We start from the raw sequence: 18352 nt of genomic DNA, 5'->3' as shown, positions 1-18352 counted from the left end.
ATAATAAGTAACCTTTCTAGTTTAGCGCGCTAAATTTTAGATTTCTACATTCTTTTAGTATCAAATAATAAACCCCAGATTTGTCCAATGAAAAAAACGATACAGCATCTACCATGAAAAAAAATAAAACAACAATTATACCGACTTAGAAAGTGTAATTAATTACTATTACCTAATAACAAAAATCAGCCTTAACGTTAAACAATAGCAAATTGATCGTACAACAGTTCCCTCACTTTGTAATACTCTTCGGACAGCACCCCTTCCAGAGCAACGCGACCATTCTCCAACTGGAAATAATAATCTATTTAATATAGAGGTGTGGATGTGCAGCTCTTTTTTATGCAATAAAGGCTACAACTAAACCTGATGTAAAGCATAAATGCGGTCTAAGTTGGAGCGCATTTCCCTAGAACAAGCCTATTCACTCTTTCTTTGTAGGCATCAATCTCTTATTAAAAAGTAGATGCACAATCAGCGACCAAAAAACGTTCCCACTCAATGAGTGCCAAATACAACGTCTTGGCACTCAATTCAAGTAGTCGCATTTGCAAATTCGACCTTAAACTCAATCCTTAAGGTTCAATTTGCTCAGAATTTGGAATTTTATTGAATATTGGACTATAATTCAAGGCTATTATTAGATATAATTTTCTTTACCAATGATTCTAAAACTTTCAAAGCAAAATTGGCCAGTTTTCAAGTGAAATTTTCTTCTTCGTCCTTTTATTATGAGAGGTCAATGTTTGTAGGTGTTTAAATTATAAGTGTGAGGAAACAAACGCAAATCCTAAGTTTTTGCTGTACGAAATGTTGTAACGCTATAATTTAAATAGGATAGTGGTTTGCACTGAGCCTACAGATCCGCGCGCTCGATACCAACTTATCATAACTAAACACACTCGCGCACAGCTGTTAATATGATGATTTACTTCGGGTGCACTCGGAAGGAGCGACGTTAACCGACCGCACATAAAGTGCGAGTCATTCTAATACCTGCGTCAGGTGCCGAAGGGTGTGGTGTGACTATACGAGTACCAATTAACTATTTAACCTTGGTTGGTGTTGGCTTCCTGGGCTCGAAACCTAGGAGAAATCCGCTTCACCTTCTTCATCCTCATTTTCATCTTCATCGTAGTACGAGTACGACTACGAGCCATCTGGTCTTCCCTCACCAGCGCACGACGAGGCTTGATTCTTCGTTCAGGCCGTGTTGGCGCGTTTTGAAAAAGTATACGATCTGAACCCTGAACTGTTTTATTTGTTCACTTACCTACCACCTCCCTGTGGCGGGCATAGCCCACTGCCACAATGTGGATGCAAATCATCACAGATAGATGTGAACTCACCCGTCGTATCGCAATGGTGCCGTTGCAGCACTCGAGCGCGCCGGCCGAGAACTCTGCGTTGAGGCCGAGGCGCGCTAGGGAGGCGCGCAGCTCGGACAGGCGCACCGCGTTCACGAACGAGGCGGCGTGCGGCGCGCTCGCTGCGCCCGCGCACTCCAGCGAGATCATCTCGTCGTCTGCCGCGTCCTCTGCACCACAGCAAGAAAGAAACAAAATAAAGGAAATGTCCTAAATTGGGCCCACTTTAACTAACGATACAGAAATGAAAAATGTACTAATAATCTTGTATATTTTACTAGATTACTCCATTAGAATCTTAGACGAAATAATATTCGCCAACAAGGAAAATAAGCTGATCATCATTCATCATTTTCACACAGATCGTAGTGATTTATTCGTCCTCTTAACAAAGAGGATGTTACGCAACAACGTATTTCACTGATTGTCAGTTGTCTTTGCAAACGCGGGCTGTCAATGTCAAAATCAATAAATGAGATGGCATTGTCAAATATCATAGTTTGATCAAATATGTCAGTTAGACACAGATAATACAATTAATTTTATGTCAAAGGGATACAAATTATTGCCCACCTGTAGCAAGTAATTTAACGGATTAGGCAAATATAGATTTTTTTTGGAAATTGGCCAATTTAAGGACAATTAAGGGGAACTCATGAGAATTCTCCTTGATTGTCCTAATTTGTGCCCAATTCATCTCTGTATCATATGTATAATTTGGGCTCAAGTTTGTATAGAGTCTGGGGTTATTGAAATGTAGGAGTAACATTCATTGCATATCCTCTCAGACTAATTACAAAAAGACACTAGTATCGCAAACAAAAATGTTTGTAATTTTTTGAAATGAGGAGGTAAACTTACTGATTGAAAATACTTAACACCAATAAATATATTCTATGTCCTTACACTATACACAACTATACCGTGAAGTTAGTTGCTCACACTGTGAGAGTTACTATCGTCATAAACCGAAATCCCACACAATGTACCCAATGTATATTATCCATTAGTGTTATTTAAAAAAAAACAAAGTACAATTCAAGGAGTTACGATTGTACCAAAGTTTCAAAAATTTTAAAACATACTGTATTTTCAAACATCTACCTATTCGCCGCAATGCCGCTATGCGGCTCGTCGGTCCCTTTGAGGTCATTCACTTCAACCTAACCTAAAGTTCAATAATTTCATACTTACGAAACAGAATAAAACAGAAATTTAAATATTTTCATAAATTAATTTTTTTTTCGCTAGCATGTTAATTAGCTTGAAGTCATTTTTAATATTGTTAAAGGGTTTCTTGTGTTGGACTGATAAATGTCAACTAACAACTAGATATTCTGTACATACATCTCACAAATATAAAATATCTTATTAATAACATATTTAGATTAATTTTAAAATAAACAATTTTAGTAATTTTCGAAGACCAATTAACAACGAAATGTAACACAATAATTTTAAAAATTATACACTGGTTTGGATAATAATTAGTCCTTTTTTTAAATTCTGGACATTTTAAATTTGCATATTCAATTAGTCTGAGGCTATTATAGTCTGGCAAGTTCGTTGACAACACTACCATTATATGCGGGCGACAGAAAGACTGTGCGGGTGTGAAATCGTGCGTGCGGGGAAGTGATGTGCATCAGTTCATCATTCATCGCTACACACTCCCCGGCTCGCGCGCAACATCGGGAGTGTTAAGAACGATGTTGCCAAGCAATAATGATGATGAAGCACTCACCGGCGGTGGGTTCCCTCGCTCGCGGCGCCGTGATGACAGCGGAGAGCCACGCCAACTCCGCATCTCCCGCGGATCTCCACGACACGCCGCACATGAGGCTGTCCGTCAGTTTCACCTGCGAACCATTGAAAACTTTTTTGTATAGAATAATACAAAAATCGAATAACCTATACTTATAATAAATCTGTCGAGAGGTAAATTCTGTACATTAAACATATTTCTAAAATAACTATCAGGGGGTGATCAGTGATCGATACTGATGGCAAAAATGCAATTAGTAAAATTTTTGTCTGTCTGTCCGTATGTTAATTATAGAACAAAAACTACGCGACGGATTTTAACGAAACTTGGTACAATTATTCTTCATTCTCCTGGGCAGGTTATAGTATACTTATTATCACGCTACGAGCAATAGGAGCAAAGCAGTGAAGGAAAATATTGGGAAAACAGGAGAAGTTACTCCATTTTTACAGTCATAAAGTAAGGGCTGGATCAAAGCGGTCTAAGGGTGGACGTAGTCGCGGGCGACCGCTAGTATAAGATTTTTTTTTTCACACCGTGTGCAGTTTGTTTGAACTTGAAAGATAGGAGGAGGAATTAAAAATTATCATTCTGTTTTTATGACTATGAGTACATTTTTGACAACCCCTCAATGAACGGATTTCTTGTCAGTTACGTAGGAACGTAACAATTGGTACTATTTTCATCAATCGTCAAATGGGAGATTTGTATATTTAAACTACAGATTACTTTTTTTAGATTAAGCATTATTAGAATAAGCAATAATATTACACTATTTTTTTAATTTTGCATACTTTTGTAGGCCTAGCATACGTCAACGTCTTGTAAAGAGAAAAAGACATATCGTCGACCAATAACGGCATTGTTGAGATATCGCTCTAACTTTCGTCTCAACGCCACAGATGAGATATTTTCGATGGCGCCACTTTTGGTCGACGTATGTCTACATGCCACGACATGATCTTGTACAGATATTTTGTGGTTTACCTTAAACCTATAGTAGTGTTAACAAGCGACCAACGACATATCTCATGAAGGGAAATAGACAAATTTCAACCAGTGCCGGCGCAAAGACCGCTATCTTTTTACTGCGTTGGTACGATAGATGTGGGACTGGGACAACTCTCCGCCATTGGAAAACATTTTGTCTATTTCTCTTCATTTATTCGCATGCATTCACAAAGACAAGTTACCTGATAAATATGCGATTCAGTCGTCGCGTCCACTGTGTCTCCGCGGTTGGGCGTGAATATCTTCTCTATGCCTTCACTTTCACAGTGCTTCCTGGACATAGACAATAATGAACATTCATTTTTGTATTTGGTTTTATGATCTATGGCATAATAAATAAATAATAAAAAGCCATTTATTCCATACTAGCGGACGCCCTTAGACCGGCCCTCTCACAAAATCCGTTCTTAGTGGACGTCTTCTATCTATGAACTACTTCCCTGGCAAATTTCAACCTTGTATGTCAAGCGGTATTTGAGATATCGTATTGACCTTTCGCATTTATATATTAAAAATTACTAATTTACATTTCAAATGATACTAATAACAGACTTGAAGTCGGGGGCCAGGATCTGCATTCAATCTATAATTCGGCCTCCGTGGCGTAGTGGTATGGGTTCGATCCCCGGCTGGCCCGATTGAGATTTTCTTAATTGGTCCAGGTCTGGCTGGCATCGGCCGTGACTACTTATCTACAGGCAAAGACGTACCGCCAAGCGATTTAGCGTATAGTTTGGCAAATTTGTTCGTAACACTCCCGATGCCTCGCGCGCTCGACTTCACACCCGCGCAGTCTGTTCCCCCCGTCATCAACGAACTTGCCAAGCTATACCTACTGGTACGATGTCGTGTAGAAACCTAGAGGGGTGTGGATTTTCATCCTATTCCTTACCAGTCAGCCCGCTTCCAACTTAGATAGCATCATCACTTACCATCAGGTGAGATTGCAGTCATCGGCTAACTTGTATAGAATAAAAAAAAAAGTGTGTGTTGGCCCCGACACACGAATGGAGTTTACTCTTTCAGATCAACTCTAAATATGTGTATGTTGCCTATACACTATGTACGTCTCAATACGTACGTTACGCCTTACGTGAAAGGTGCGCAACCGAGGTGCAGCAGGCCGCGGCGTGCATGTGCGGCAGCGTACGATGAAAGGTGCGCAGAATAGGTTGCGCACAAAAACGTAACGCTGTCATTCGTTCATCGAACTTTACTGCCCATATTTTTTTCATAGCGAAGGCTATTATATGAGAAATCGTTTCTTAAGAGTAAACTCCAAGCTAAATAGTAGATTGTTATACAAGGAGCTAAAAAGACCTATTACATACGAGTTATTTTTAGGGCACGACCCGTATGGCGAGGACCGCCTACATAGAAAAGGAGTTTATAATGGGTTTAGCCCCACGTGTTACACTCTGCTTTTTACTACGATTGCGAGAAAATAAAATAGCTTAATAATTGAAAATTAAATGTCAAAGTCTACAATTTTGGATATTAAGGGAGATGCTTTTACCTAGATGATTATGTTGAAAAATATGTAAGTTACGGTCACAAATTTACAATTATTTTCTGAAAAAAATCAAGAGTGTATTATTCATGCCAATTGTTTTTTAAATTCTCGCTTTTATAATTTTATTTTTTTCACATGAGAAAAAGGCAAAGGTACACCGTCAAGGATGTCCCATGTCTTTAAATCTCGCTCTATTCGCAACTCAAAAAAAATTAAATAAAAAAATGAACGCATTCCACAGACAAGAACGCTGCATTTCATTTCAATTTTAAGTTTTTATTTTTACAAACAATCAGGGCCTTACCTATTCTATTTACGAATAAAACCTCCTTCGTTATAAAGTTGGCTAGTACTCGTAACAGACAAAAATTAAAAAAAAAAACAAAATTACTTTAGCCCCTAGAGGCTGAAGTGTTAATATGACTGTGCATTTGAGCAAGAGTAGTGAAAATATATATATCCATAGTTACTTCAAAGTAACCAGTGCAGATGGACTGGCGCGCAGGCCGACGATGCCCCTGGGCTTGGCGTGCGCCACGACGCGCAGCAGCGACTCGCCGTCGCAGCGCCCCTCCAGCTCGATGTACTGGATACTGGCGCGGATGGCCACCTGCCGCACCGAGCTCACGCACTTGCTCGGGATCTCCGCCATCTCCTCTGTAAATATACGAATACAGGGTGTCCCCTCATCTATACTTCTATACTAATATTATAAAGAGGAAAACTTTGTTTGTATGTTTGTTTGTTTGTAATGAATAGGCTCAAAAAGTCGTAGTCGTCGTTATCAACCCATATACGACTCACTGCTGAGATCGAGTCTCCTCTCAGTATGAGAGGGGTTAGGCCATTAGTCCACCACGCTGGCCCAAAGCGGATTGGCAGACTTCACACACGCAGAGAATTAAGAAATAGGGATAGGGTAGGTAGGAATAGGGTAGGGGTAGTTGAAAGTTTACATCGAGTTTCACGCGGACGAAGTCGCGGGCGTCCGCTAGTTAATTAATAAAACGCATATGGTAGATACATCATCTAATTATCTACAACCAATTTGAATAGTTTTCCAAGGGTGACCAACTGACCAAGTAATGTTTTTTTGGATTTTTCAAAATTTTACATTTTGAGTCAGTTTTTTCAATGCATTGCAAGCAAAGATATAATATAAAAATCCTAAAAAAATTAAGATTTTGAAGATCTGATTTTTGTTAAACATTACGGATTAAATTACCAATGTACGATGTTTGTAAATAATGTTTTATTTGTTTTGTACTTCAAATGCAATAATTATTTTATTTTATTTAAGATCATTATATTAAAAACTTGTACTTATCGAGGTTTGTAAAATGATATAAAACTTGAGTCTACTCTTTGTATTTTTAAAGTTTCTGGTAAAAATGTATGAGAGGTTCCGAATTATCATTACAAGAAAAAAATTAAAAATGTATTTGTCGTATCATATGTTCATTTTATTTGTTTGTAGAAGAACCTTTGAATGCAATTAAAGATAGGACTGCGCGGGTGTGAAGTCGTGCGCGTGGGGCAGAAGGAAGGACTGCGAGGGTCCGGGTCCGGGAGTCGAGCGCGCAGGGTTACCCCCCTTCCGGCCCGCGCGGACCATCGGGAGTGTGACGAATGAATTTCCCAAGCTATAATTTCGTACCATCAGGTTCCTGTTTCTGCGGCGGCGCAGGAGCCACATCCCGGATTTCTCCTTCGGCATCAACTATTTCAGCCAATCTGTAGTCTTCAGGCTGGAAAGTTAATTAAAACGAAAATTTAATTTGTTTGAGTATCACTTACATGCTAATACGAATAAGTTTTAGTAGTCGGATGTACTACGGCCATGTTTAATTTTAACGTCAAGCTGCAGCGCTGAATTGAAGTCTGAAGGGTATGGTTTATAATATATAATCTCCTATTAAAAAGTGGATGCACAATCAGCGAGCAAAAAACGTCCCCCCTCATAGAGTGCCAAATACTTAAGGTTGAATTTGCCTTGAATTTGGGGTTTTATAGAATATTGGATTATATTCAAAGGGCTTTAGGTATAATTTTCTTTACCAATAATTCTAAAACTGTCAAAGCAAAATTGGCCAGTTTTTAAGTGAAATTTTCTACATGAATGTGCGACAATTTTTATTACTTTGGCTTACTGAAATCATCAGGAGAACCCTTCATATATGTTACGTTCAAATTAACAAATTTTTGAAATGTATTCCTTTAAACTAACAACTCATCTACCTTATTATAATTAAACGTGCTGGTTGATGTACTTCTGAAGTTAATTTTATTTATAGTTGCCCTAAACGTACTCACCAATATTAAGGGCTCATACTTGGTAGAGGTACTGAACAACGTGCAAGATATACTCCCTTATGTTCATCTACTGCGCTCGAGTAACTGCAAAAATCCCCTCTTCGACTCTTCTACTATTAGGAAGTAACTCACTAACGAAAGGACTCTTTAGGAATATGAAACTCACTTTAATGACTTCCCCATAGTCGTCCGCTCTGGTGCGCTCCTCGTGGCATGGATACATGGCGTGGTGGCGCTTGTTGGTCTTGAAGCAGCCAGTCGGCCGCGAGTCGCTGCGTACCGGTATGTCGTGCCGCCCCGTCACCACCCACATCTCTAGCTCGCTGTCAGACTCGGAGTCCGACGATATGCCGCCTGTCTCTTCCCTGAATGTTAACACATGTTTAGAGCCCACGCTGTCAGAGATCCACGTTCTATGGATATGTAGCTAGGCAACTTCGTTCGTAACACTCCCGATGTTCCTCGCGGGCCGGGAGGCGTGTAGCGATGAATGAAAAACCTACGACTGATGCACCTCACTTCCCCGCTAGACTAAAGGCACTATAACAGAGTGACGTGACCAATACGTTCAAATACATGTCTAATAGGCTAGTTGACACTTTTTTAAAATTATCTAAAATTGTTCATTAACGTTCTACTAGATCGAAAAGAAAGTATCATATTTAAATATTATTTTGTCGTTAGACGTGATTACATGAAAATTTCAATTTTTGAATATTTTTTTTGATAATACGTCCCAAAACGCCTCTGTCGCCATGATTATATTTCAACGGTTTCATGACGTCACTATAACAAATCCTTTACAAACGGAGTAAATATTATTTAACAATTTGTTTGACGTTTAGTACATGAAGGAACATTGTGACGTCAAAAAATGGAAAACAGCGTATTGACGTTTGGAAAATTTGGAAAAATACATGATCTTTAATTTACGATTTATTTTTACTTATTCCATGTACTACACGAAATTAATATTGTTTATGTTTAATTTGATATTAATCCCACCTACTGTGGCAATCATCCGACTATACGTATTTTTATGTGTACATAGGTGTACTCATTCTGAGAGGAGACTCGTGCTCAGAAGTGAACCGAATATGGGTTGTTAATAATGATGACGTAGGTGTTAGTAGAGTTAAGTTAATTATATGGTGCTATGCTAAATCTAGTTAAAAGTTAAAGTTACGAAAATAAATGAATATTTTACTTACTTGACAGTGTTGTTAACCTTCAACCGCTGTTGCTGCAGGAACTCTTCAAGCTCGGCGCCTTCCAAGCGAACTCGTCTTCTCACTGTCAGTTCTAAGGTCCTATCCCCGCCTTTTTCTATGAGATCCCGCGCCAATGTACCCGGAGATGTTCTATACAGAAATATTTAATCTATACTAATATTACAAAACTGAAGAGTTTGTTTGTTTGAACGCACTAATCTCAGGAACTACTGGTCCAATTTGAAAAATTCTTTCAGTGTTATATAGCCCATTTATTGACAAAGGGTATAGGCTATATATTATCCCCGTATTCCTACAGGAACGGAAACCACGCGAGTGAAACTGCGCGGCGTCAGCTAGTTTATCATAAAACTAAAAAGTAAAAAATAGGGATAGTGACAGTTTTTTTAAATTATATATAAGTTAGGAGTATGATGATAGTACCTAAAGCAATTTAGTAAAAGTAACAGGATATCTGCGATCATTACTTTCGGAGCTACAGAGATTTAAAGGGTCATATTTGCGGCACAGAAAAACACCCCATACGAAATGGCACGAATTAATGACGTCATAGATCATAATGATCGTTAGACTTGTATGGGCGTTCAACCAAAACAAATATCTTTGTTATTTGTGCGTTTATGTTTATAGTTCATATATATTGAAAAATGTCACGTTTAATGTAAGGAAGCCAAGCTAAGCATAAATGTATGAATTTTCATCTAATAACGATAAAAGATTTTTAGTAGATTTTGAAATTTTATAATCTTATTTATTTCGCAAACATTAAAAACAAACAAAGATTGTCTTCTTTGTTTTTTACATATTTATTAGTTAATAATAACCCGAATGTCTCATAAAAATTAGTCATTATACCTGTTCCGTACAATTTTGTAGACATATCTGATTATTTACTATACTTGTAGTGCAAGACAGTATTATTTGCTAAACATAATTCTAGGTCAACGGAAAGTGTCCATTTTAGATTCCCTTGAGAGTCTAAATAAAAAAATATGTTGTAAGTACTCTACTTACTACTTAAAATTACAAAATATAATTATTGTATGTGTTCTGTTCTTCCCTCCTAAGGGTCTGACAGAATACCAGCGTTGTGGGTACTGATGTACTCACAACAAATTTTAGCTGAGTCAGGTCCATTTTTTTGGCACAACATATTTTCTTAGTATTAGTTTTAAGTTATTATTACGATGTAAATGTATTAGTTTTAAGTTATTATGTAGTTATGTGTTGTGTTAACAAATAAATGATTTCTATTCTATTCTATTCTATTCTAAAATACAATAAATGATTTTGAGTGACAGAAAGACACACAGCTAAGTGCCTTTACCTTACTACGGGACTCTAAAAATTACCTGGAAGTCAAAACAATGGAGTTCTGTGCCTGTGGGGCCCACAACAGGAACAAGTCCCTCGCGAAGCCCGTCTCCAGGTCAGGGAAAGACGCCAGCACGACCTTCGGGCCAGGAGTGCGAGTCACCTCCCCTACGGAGTGGCACAGTTGGAGGTGGCGCAGGGCGAAGGGGTTGCTACGCGCGCCTTCAAACGCACGTGTCAATTTATCACTCATCCATTCTATCTTTAAAGAAACAAACATGAATTTTAGTGGAATACCCAAAATTTTAACAGCTTACTACAGTGAGACGGATCCGAGACTTGGTCGTTAACTATGGTCCTCATTAGAAAGTTCAAAGCTATGCTTGGAGTTTCTATCTGTGATTGAATCAGAATTGAGGAGATCTGCAGTAGAAACAAAGTCAATGATATAGCTCAGCTAGTCGCGAGGCTGAAGTGCAAAAACGCACTAGAAAGCCCAGTGTTGGTCAACCGCCCACCAGGTGGACTGACGACATCAAACGAGTCAGGATTGTGATGTTTGGGAGTTGCTACAAAAGACCTATTTCCTGTAGGTGACGTCGATCGGCTGATAGGATGATGATGATGATGAATGGCTTAACGTGCTACTTTCTGAGCAGTTTGGGGGCGGTGAAAAGAGTTTGACGTATTAATTGAAGCAATTTTTTACATTTAGGAATTTCAGACAGTAGTTTCCTGTGGTTGTTCTTCCAGAAACGGCTCTAATCAACACGCCACTGGCTTATTATTTTTCGCTTTTTAGTTTAGTAGAAACATTTCTGTGATTTTGAAGTAGGTTGATTTTTTTTTAGTATTTGTAGTTAAAGCGGCAACTACTACCAAGGTTACAGCAGACTCGTAATATATAGTCTGGCAAGTTCGTTAATGACACTCCCATGATATGCGAGCGACGGAGGGAAAGACTGCGCGGGTATGAAATCGTGCATAATGCTAAAGCTATAATGCGTGATGTATTTAAAACATTACCTGTGACTTGGCAAACTCCACCACATTATAGCTGACATTAGACAGTAGAAGCAGTGAATACGCAACAAGTCCAGAGTCCTTGTTCCTCCACAGTTGGTCCAACATGTGTGCCAGCTCCAGAACTCTTCCCGCTGTGTCGGTGCATACAAGCACTGAACCACCTCCTCTGAGAGTGGTGAGAATTGTTGCTGTCAAAAACAATTAAAAAAAATATGTTATAAATGGGGCATTGCTATCAGTATTATTATGCATTGCCCGGTATGCTAAATTTGCAGTTACAAAAGCTTCATGGGGACCTACTAACTCACATTTGGAAGATTAAATTATAGGAAGAATAAATGGTTATTTACTTTTTTCGCTTTTAGCGGTGGAAAAAAAAATACAGACTTTAAAAGCAATTTTTATTACTTTGGCTTACTGAAATTGTAAGAAAATTTTAGCAATTAAATTCAAAATAAGTAAAAAATTAACTGCGCTCGTAACTCGAGAACTAAAATATAAGGGTTTTATTTTGTAACTTTAGAGCCCTCACATTCCATTACATTACGCTCTAATAGTCAGATTTTAGAAATACTCTACCTAATCTCACCTACCTTATCCTAATCTGACATGCTGGTTGAGTATTTCTGAAGTTAGTTTTTTTTTTGGTTGCCCTAAACGTACCCATCAATATTAAAGGCTCATACTTGGTAGAGGTACTCAACAATGTGCAAGGTATAGTCCCTTATGGTTATCTGCTGCGCTCGAGTAACTGCAAAAATACCCTCTTCGGCTCGCCTACTATAAGGGATTAAAGTGCTAACTTAATCTACGGAACCCTACATACAAGGCTCGACACACACTTGGCCAGTTTTTTCTACAGTAAAGTATACTATACAACTCACTCATTAGTTTCTCATCTCTCAATCTCCTTCTCTGTTGTACATAGTCAGCATTCATTGCACCAAGCAACATTAGTGACGGACGCATAATCTTTTCTATGTCACAGCCATTTAAATGTCTTTCCTTTTTGTGGTTAAAGTCTGGAGCATATATAATGTCCTCTTCTCCCGGCGCTGCGATACGCCACACTGTACCTCCGAGTAAGTGACCAGCTGCAAGTGGTGTAATTCGGAGGCCTAGACCTTTGCCTGTAAATAACAAAAGTTATATTGATTAATTTTTGCAGACTCTTAGGTATTATACATTTTTGGATGGTGGGAGGCTCTGGCCGTGGCTAGATAGTAGCGGAAAAGACATACTGCTAAGCAATTTAGCGTTCCGGTACGGTACGGTACGTGTAGAAACTGATGGTGTGGATTTTCATACTCCTCTTAAAAAGTTAGCCCGCATCTATCTTAGATTGCATAATCACATCATCCATCTATCATCACCATCAGGAGAGATTGCAGTCTCTGTAACTTAATAAAAATAACCACCAGCAAATTAGTATGACAAGTTAACTCTTGTCTGCTATCTCATCATTAACAAACCATATCCAGCTCACTATTGAGCACAAGTTTCCTCTCAGAATGAGATAGGTTAGGCCTTAGTCCACCACAATGGCCAAATGAGAATTGGCAGACTTCACACACACAGAAAATTTGGAAAATTCTTAGGTATGCAGGTTTTTTAACAATGTTTATTATTGACCATGTTATATTTAATTTCATATAATGCATATAACAGAAAAGTTGGATGTGATGTCCCAACCTGCATTCACGCCTATGCCTTTTGAATTAAATTAATTGTATCCAACATGTGTGTTTGGATTTGTTTGCAAGCAAAATTTAAAATTCATAAATTATAATTGGATTTTTAAAGGCAATGTTTCAACTCTCTCTGCGAGGTTATTTTCAAGCATATTGTGAACAACAGAAACAAAATTAATGTACTTATTTGAATTACTGATTCTATACAAAAATTTAAAATTTAACTTTAATTTTGCTTGCAAACATATCCAATGCACATGTTCTAATTGGTCAAAAACCTTGAAGGTTGGATAAAATTTAATATATCCATCTCAAATTATTGATATTAAACAAAGGAATAGTAAAAAAATGCTTACCTTTCATATCAATAGTCTGATTGTACTTCAACTGTATAATCCTATCAAATGCAGTGTCCACATCATCCAAAGTGAACAAATCAAAGTCAGATACATTTCTATACGACTGGTACAGATCATACATGAACATTTGCCCCATTTTGTATATGGGCAGAGTGGCATATATGGGACAGTTTAGACCTAGCTGCCCCACTGCATACGGCAACGCTCCAAGGTGTAAGGGGTTAGAATGTGAGAGTAGTACTGCATCAATGTTATTTACATGGCTGGAAAAGTAAAAGGAGACATCACAAGATTATGTTTAAAACGCTTTGTAAGTCAACATACCACAGCCAAAGTCAAATGGACTTCCTAGAATAGACTGACTGTAAACCATGTAACTGTGTGTACTGGCATGTCACATGCTCATAAAAAAAATTAATGGTCAAAGCACCATATAAATAAAATAATAAATAGAGCCTCAATAACTCAACGGTAAGAGCACTTGGACTTATCACCGATAGGTGGTGGTTCAATCCCTGCCTCGTTGGGTTATTGTCGTAATACAGTTATTCCCGACTATTGGGAAGAGAATGGGAATATTGGTCATATTAAAAAGAGATATTAAAAATTCTTTTTTTTTCTCCTTTCTCTTATACTGTTACTCGGCCATCTGTCATTTGACAGTGAGCCATGTTGGTTAGAGGTTGGGTTGGGAGGTTGGGTCAACAGAAGGAGTAAATCTATCAACGAATCTCCTATTATGCTGTATTCAACGAATCTCTTATTATGCTGTATTCTAACTATCTTTCTTGGCTAGAATATAATATCAAACATTCTTTAAAAAAAAATTGGACTAATATCTTAGCATTCTATGGAGTCACCATCCAGGTGCCAGGTCCATCGTGTGACAGAGAGAAAAAAACTCAAAGCAGAATCCTGGACTTGGTGACTAGCACTCCCCTTCTCAGTGTGAACTTATAGTAAGGTTATTCTATATTAAAATAATGATGACAAGTCTATATTCTGTCCATTTGAGTTTGATTGAACTTAGAGGAGATATAATTATTGAAATCGTTACAGAAATGTTGAAGACATAACCTCTATTTTACACTCACCGTTTCAGTTCCTTGATGAACTCCATATCGAATTTTTCATCCCATCCGCAATCCAATAGGAATTTGAATTCATCCACTTGCAGTACATAGCAAGGCGGGGATTCATCCCCAGCACCAGAGAGACAGTGTAATTTTATAATAGAAGTCATACTTGTGGCTTTCTAACCGGCTCGTTGTGTTTACAATAACTGCATTATTTGTTAGAAAATATTCAATTACACTAGACCTACAACTTATTGTTCTAACAGTTATCTTTTACAATATTTTGTGATGAGTGTAAGTAAAGTTTTTACACATTACAAACGAATTACAAATACATAAATACAATACGAATACGAAAACAAAATTCTTGTGGTGTCAACTGTCAAGGATGACAACTGACAATGAAATGACATTTTAATGACGTTTCACGGACAGATAATGTATGGAGCAGAGAATTTAAACTTCCAGGATATGGAGCATAGACAGAGAGTGAAATGTGTAAACCATAGAGATATGTGTGGACGGAGTATTTCTCTGTCTACGGTGAAATGTCTACATTTGTACCGGCTCGTAAATCTATGCGTAGGCTACATTCAAAATTTCCATTAGATTTCGTATGGACCACAGGGATGTATGGAGTTTTGACTGAAAAATCGTAGAAATCACTCGTAGTTCTCGTTTTATTTTCATTGATTTGCTGCATTTTAGACTTGTATTGCAAAAAGTAGGATGCAATTTATTCGATACAGTTCTATGATGCAAAAGTAAACCTACCCACCTACAAAAGCAGTCATAAAAATATGAACGGTTTGTTTTAATAGTCCCCCTACTCTATTGTTCTCTGGGAGTTTAGAAAACTTCATTTTCTTTAGCACAACGAAGTCGTTTACGTTGAAGAACGTTTACGATGCGCCCGGTGGTTTTTAAAATGGAACAAGTCTATTTATGGCGTAGATTACTAGATACTCGTAGGTAGTTCCTACTAACTACCTACGATACGAAAATGTTATTCTTTGATAGTCCAATAACGTTCGTAGAAGAATAATGTTTATTACAAACCTTAGAGTTAACAAAATGCTTGTAATAATAAAGAAAAGCAAGTTTATCTATAAAATTTATTGCGTTCATTAAGTTTTCACATCAACGGTTTTCCTTATTATAAATTTTTGCATTAACAAGACTTAATAATAAATCTCTAACCCATATTTTTAATTCTATATCACTGTGATCAGATTTTATTTCTATATTACTCTGTTTTTTCAATAAAATACTATCATAATATCCATTACCATTAATTGTATGATTTTTGTAACTTATTGTAGGACTATTTTCGTTATAGATTGAGCCAAGAAAAAGCGTAGAATGTCCTTTGAATGAATCGTTGCTCGATAAATTAGAGTTTAATTTGTTGCTTTTTATATTCTCTTCTTTATTATAAACGAAGGAAATTCCTTTAGTTGAATTTGTAGATTGGTCATCTTTTATAGACATCGGTTCCATTGATGACGAATCTTGCACTTGAGTTGATCTGTTCGTTGATGTCTTTCTCTGGAGTCTACTAAACCTTTCATCTAGCCTTGCTTCTGTAAAAGAATAATTCATCATCATCAACAATATTGACAATGACAACCCATATTCGGCTCTAATGGGCACGAGTCTCCACTCAAATTGAGAGGGTTTAGGACTTAATCTATAAATCTGTAGAGAGCTCAATTGTGTACATGAAATATATTTCCAAAATAATTATCAGGGGGTGATTAGTGATCGATACTGATGCCAAAAATGCAGGCAGTTAAATTTTTGTCTGTATGTCTGTCTGTATGTTCGTTTAGAAACAAAAACTACTCGACGGAGTTTAACGAAACTTGGTACAATTATTTTCGATACTCCTGGGGAGGTTAAAGTATACTATTCACCACGCTACGATCTATAGGAGCACAGCTGTGAAGGGAAGGGAATGTTGGGAAAACGGAAGAAGTTACTTCTTTTTTACAGCGATACTAAGTAAGGGCTGGGTTAAAGAGGTCTAAAGTGCCGACGAAGTCGCGGGCGTCCGCTAGTTTTAAATAAAAGGTTAATAGTCCGTCACGCTTGCCATTGTTGATAGGCGGACTTTACACACGTAGAGAATTAAGAAAAATCTCAAGTATGCAGGTTTATTCACTCTGTCTATCCTTCACCGTTTGAGACACGTGATATTTACTTTTTTAAAATGCACAAAACTGAAAAATTTTAAGTACATGCCCCGGAACTACGTCCTTGGCGTAAGGCCAAAGGCATAGGCTATCGTGGAATTAAATAATTAGGGGACTTCAAATGTATAAATATCTACAAATTAAGTAAGGTTTATAAAATATAAATTAAAACACACATTCACCATTAAATATTTTAACAAAGTAGTTAAGAAACACGCATCCGATGAAAATGCCAAGAACTATGATGACGTATTCCCACCACATTAACGCCTGTGGAATAACATCAGATTATTAAGGAGCTATTTGCTGCAGCCAAGTACTTTATAGTATTTTTAATCTAAAGAAATTCGCGGTTTCACCCGCGTTGTGAAGGATATAGAATAATATAGAGAGGTAGGCCTTAGGTACTTTATCATAGGTTAGGTCATTAAGTACTCACCTAATGCCTAGGTATATTAGGTAGTAGGATATGTGCTAATCAGTATGTACTAACCATTTTCGCGTTATATTTTAAATATAACTAATGTTCCTACTCGTAAGCTAATATTCAGTCAACGTATAAGACTTTCTTTGATACAGTGACACTAAACTTATAGGTTAGAATTAACTATTTTAGATTTTGTCGTTGTCAGTTAATTCTCTATATTTTGCTCTTTGAGTTTATGTAACTTTTCAAAAAGAAGTTTTCGTAGATGATTTAGTCGTAGATTTAAGAGTCGGTACAGAGCATCTTGTAGCGAATCGTTAATCTATGGTACAGAGAGTAGACTTAAACATATAACATAGTTAGCTGCACCCCGCGAGAAATAATTAGGTACATATGTAATTTTTGAGATAGAAAGTAGCCTATGTGATAATCCAGGTTACAATGTGGCTGTTCAGTTGCTTAACTTTTTTTTTTTTATTCTTTACAAGTTAGCCCTTGACTACAATCTCACCTGATGGTAAGTGATGATGCAGTCTAAGATGGAAACGGGCTAACTTGTTAGGAGGAGGATGAAAATCCACACCCCCTACGGTTTCTACACGGCATCGTACCGGAACGCTAAATTGCTTGGCGGTACGTCTTTGCCGGTAGGGTGGTAACTAGCCACGGCCGAAGCCTTCCACCAGCCAAAAACTGTTGATTAGCAACTGCTTAATTGTAAACAGCAGTAAAAAAAAAATGGTTTGCATCGATCTACTATTTTCTGGGTAGTATCAATTTTTGATGAACTTGTAAACTTGTATCAATAACGAGGTCATAGATTGACAAACTTTCTTCTTTTATAACATGACGAAAGTCTGCATCATCACGTAGGCTTTTACACCATTATTTACCTGATAATTTATGAATGTTAGTAGCTAGGTACTCAGGTAAATCTATGCCATTAGCATTAACTGATAAGCACACAACACTGTAAACAAGCGAATAACATGTAAAAGCTTCCTTCTAAATTGGCCTTAATAGTTAGAGTGGCTATTTGCTGGAGAGTGGAGAGGTAAAGGAT

At 37.5% G+C, this 18352-nt stretch overlaps 1 protein-coding gene across 1 annotated transcript; it reads right to left on the bottom strand.

Moving 5' to 3' along the window:
- Nucleotides 1-135: 135 nt before the first annotated feature.
- Nucleotides 136-15039, bottom strand: LOC112046917 (probable cleavage and polyadenylation specificity factor subunit 2). Its single transcript, XM_024083766.2, has 13 exons — nucleotides 14686-15039; nucleotides 13589-13854; nucleotides 12426-12671; nucleotides 11542-11729; nucleotides 10554-10777; nucleotides 9181-9330; nucleotides 8136-8334; nucleotides 7314-7404; nucleotides 6127-6313; nucleotides 4326-4416; nucleotides 3112-3226; nucleotides 1350-1537; nucleotides 136-290 (listed from the first exon to the last, which is right to left on the bottom strand). Exons 1-13 carry the CDS (start codon nucleotides 14832-14834, stop codon nucleotides 198-200), a joined length of 2187 nt encoding a protein of 728 aa, XP_023939534.2. The 5' UTR covers nucleotides 14835-15039; the 3' UTR covers nucleotides 136-197.
- Nucleotides 15040-18352: the final 3313 nt, after the last annotated feature.

The sequence above is a fragment of the Bicyclus anynana genome, chromosome 21 (genome assembly GCF_947172395.1).
Source record: "Bicyclus anynana chromosome 21, ilBicAnyn1.1, whole genome shotgun sequence".
NCBI lineage: Eukaryota > Metazoa > Arthropoda > Insecta > Lepidoptera > Nymphalidae > Bicyclus > Bicyclus anynana.
The sequence above is the reverse complement of the archived record's forward strand: the minus strand, read 5'-3'. Positions and strand labels throughout refer to the sequence as shown.

Bases quoted from the DNA above. Each gene is read 5' to 3' on its own strand.
- LOC112046917 (XM_024083766.2), bottom strand. From the start codon at position 14,834: ATGACTTCTATTATAAAATTACACTGTCTCTCTGGTGCTGGGGATGAA. The intron at 10,778-11,541 runs GTAATGTTTTAA...GTTTCTTTAAAG, and splicing joins TGGAGTTTGCCAAGTCACAG to ATAGAATGGATGAGTGATAA. The intron at 6,314-7,313 runs GTACGAAATTAT...GTATATTTACAG, and splicing joins GCAGAAACAGGAACCTGATG to AGGAGATGGCGGAGATCCCG.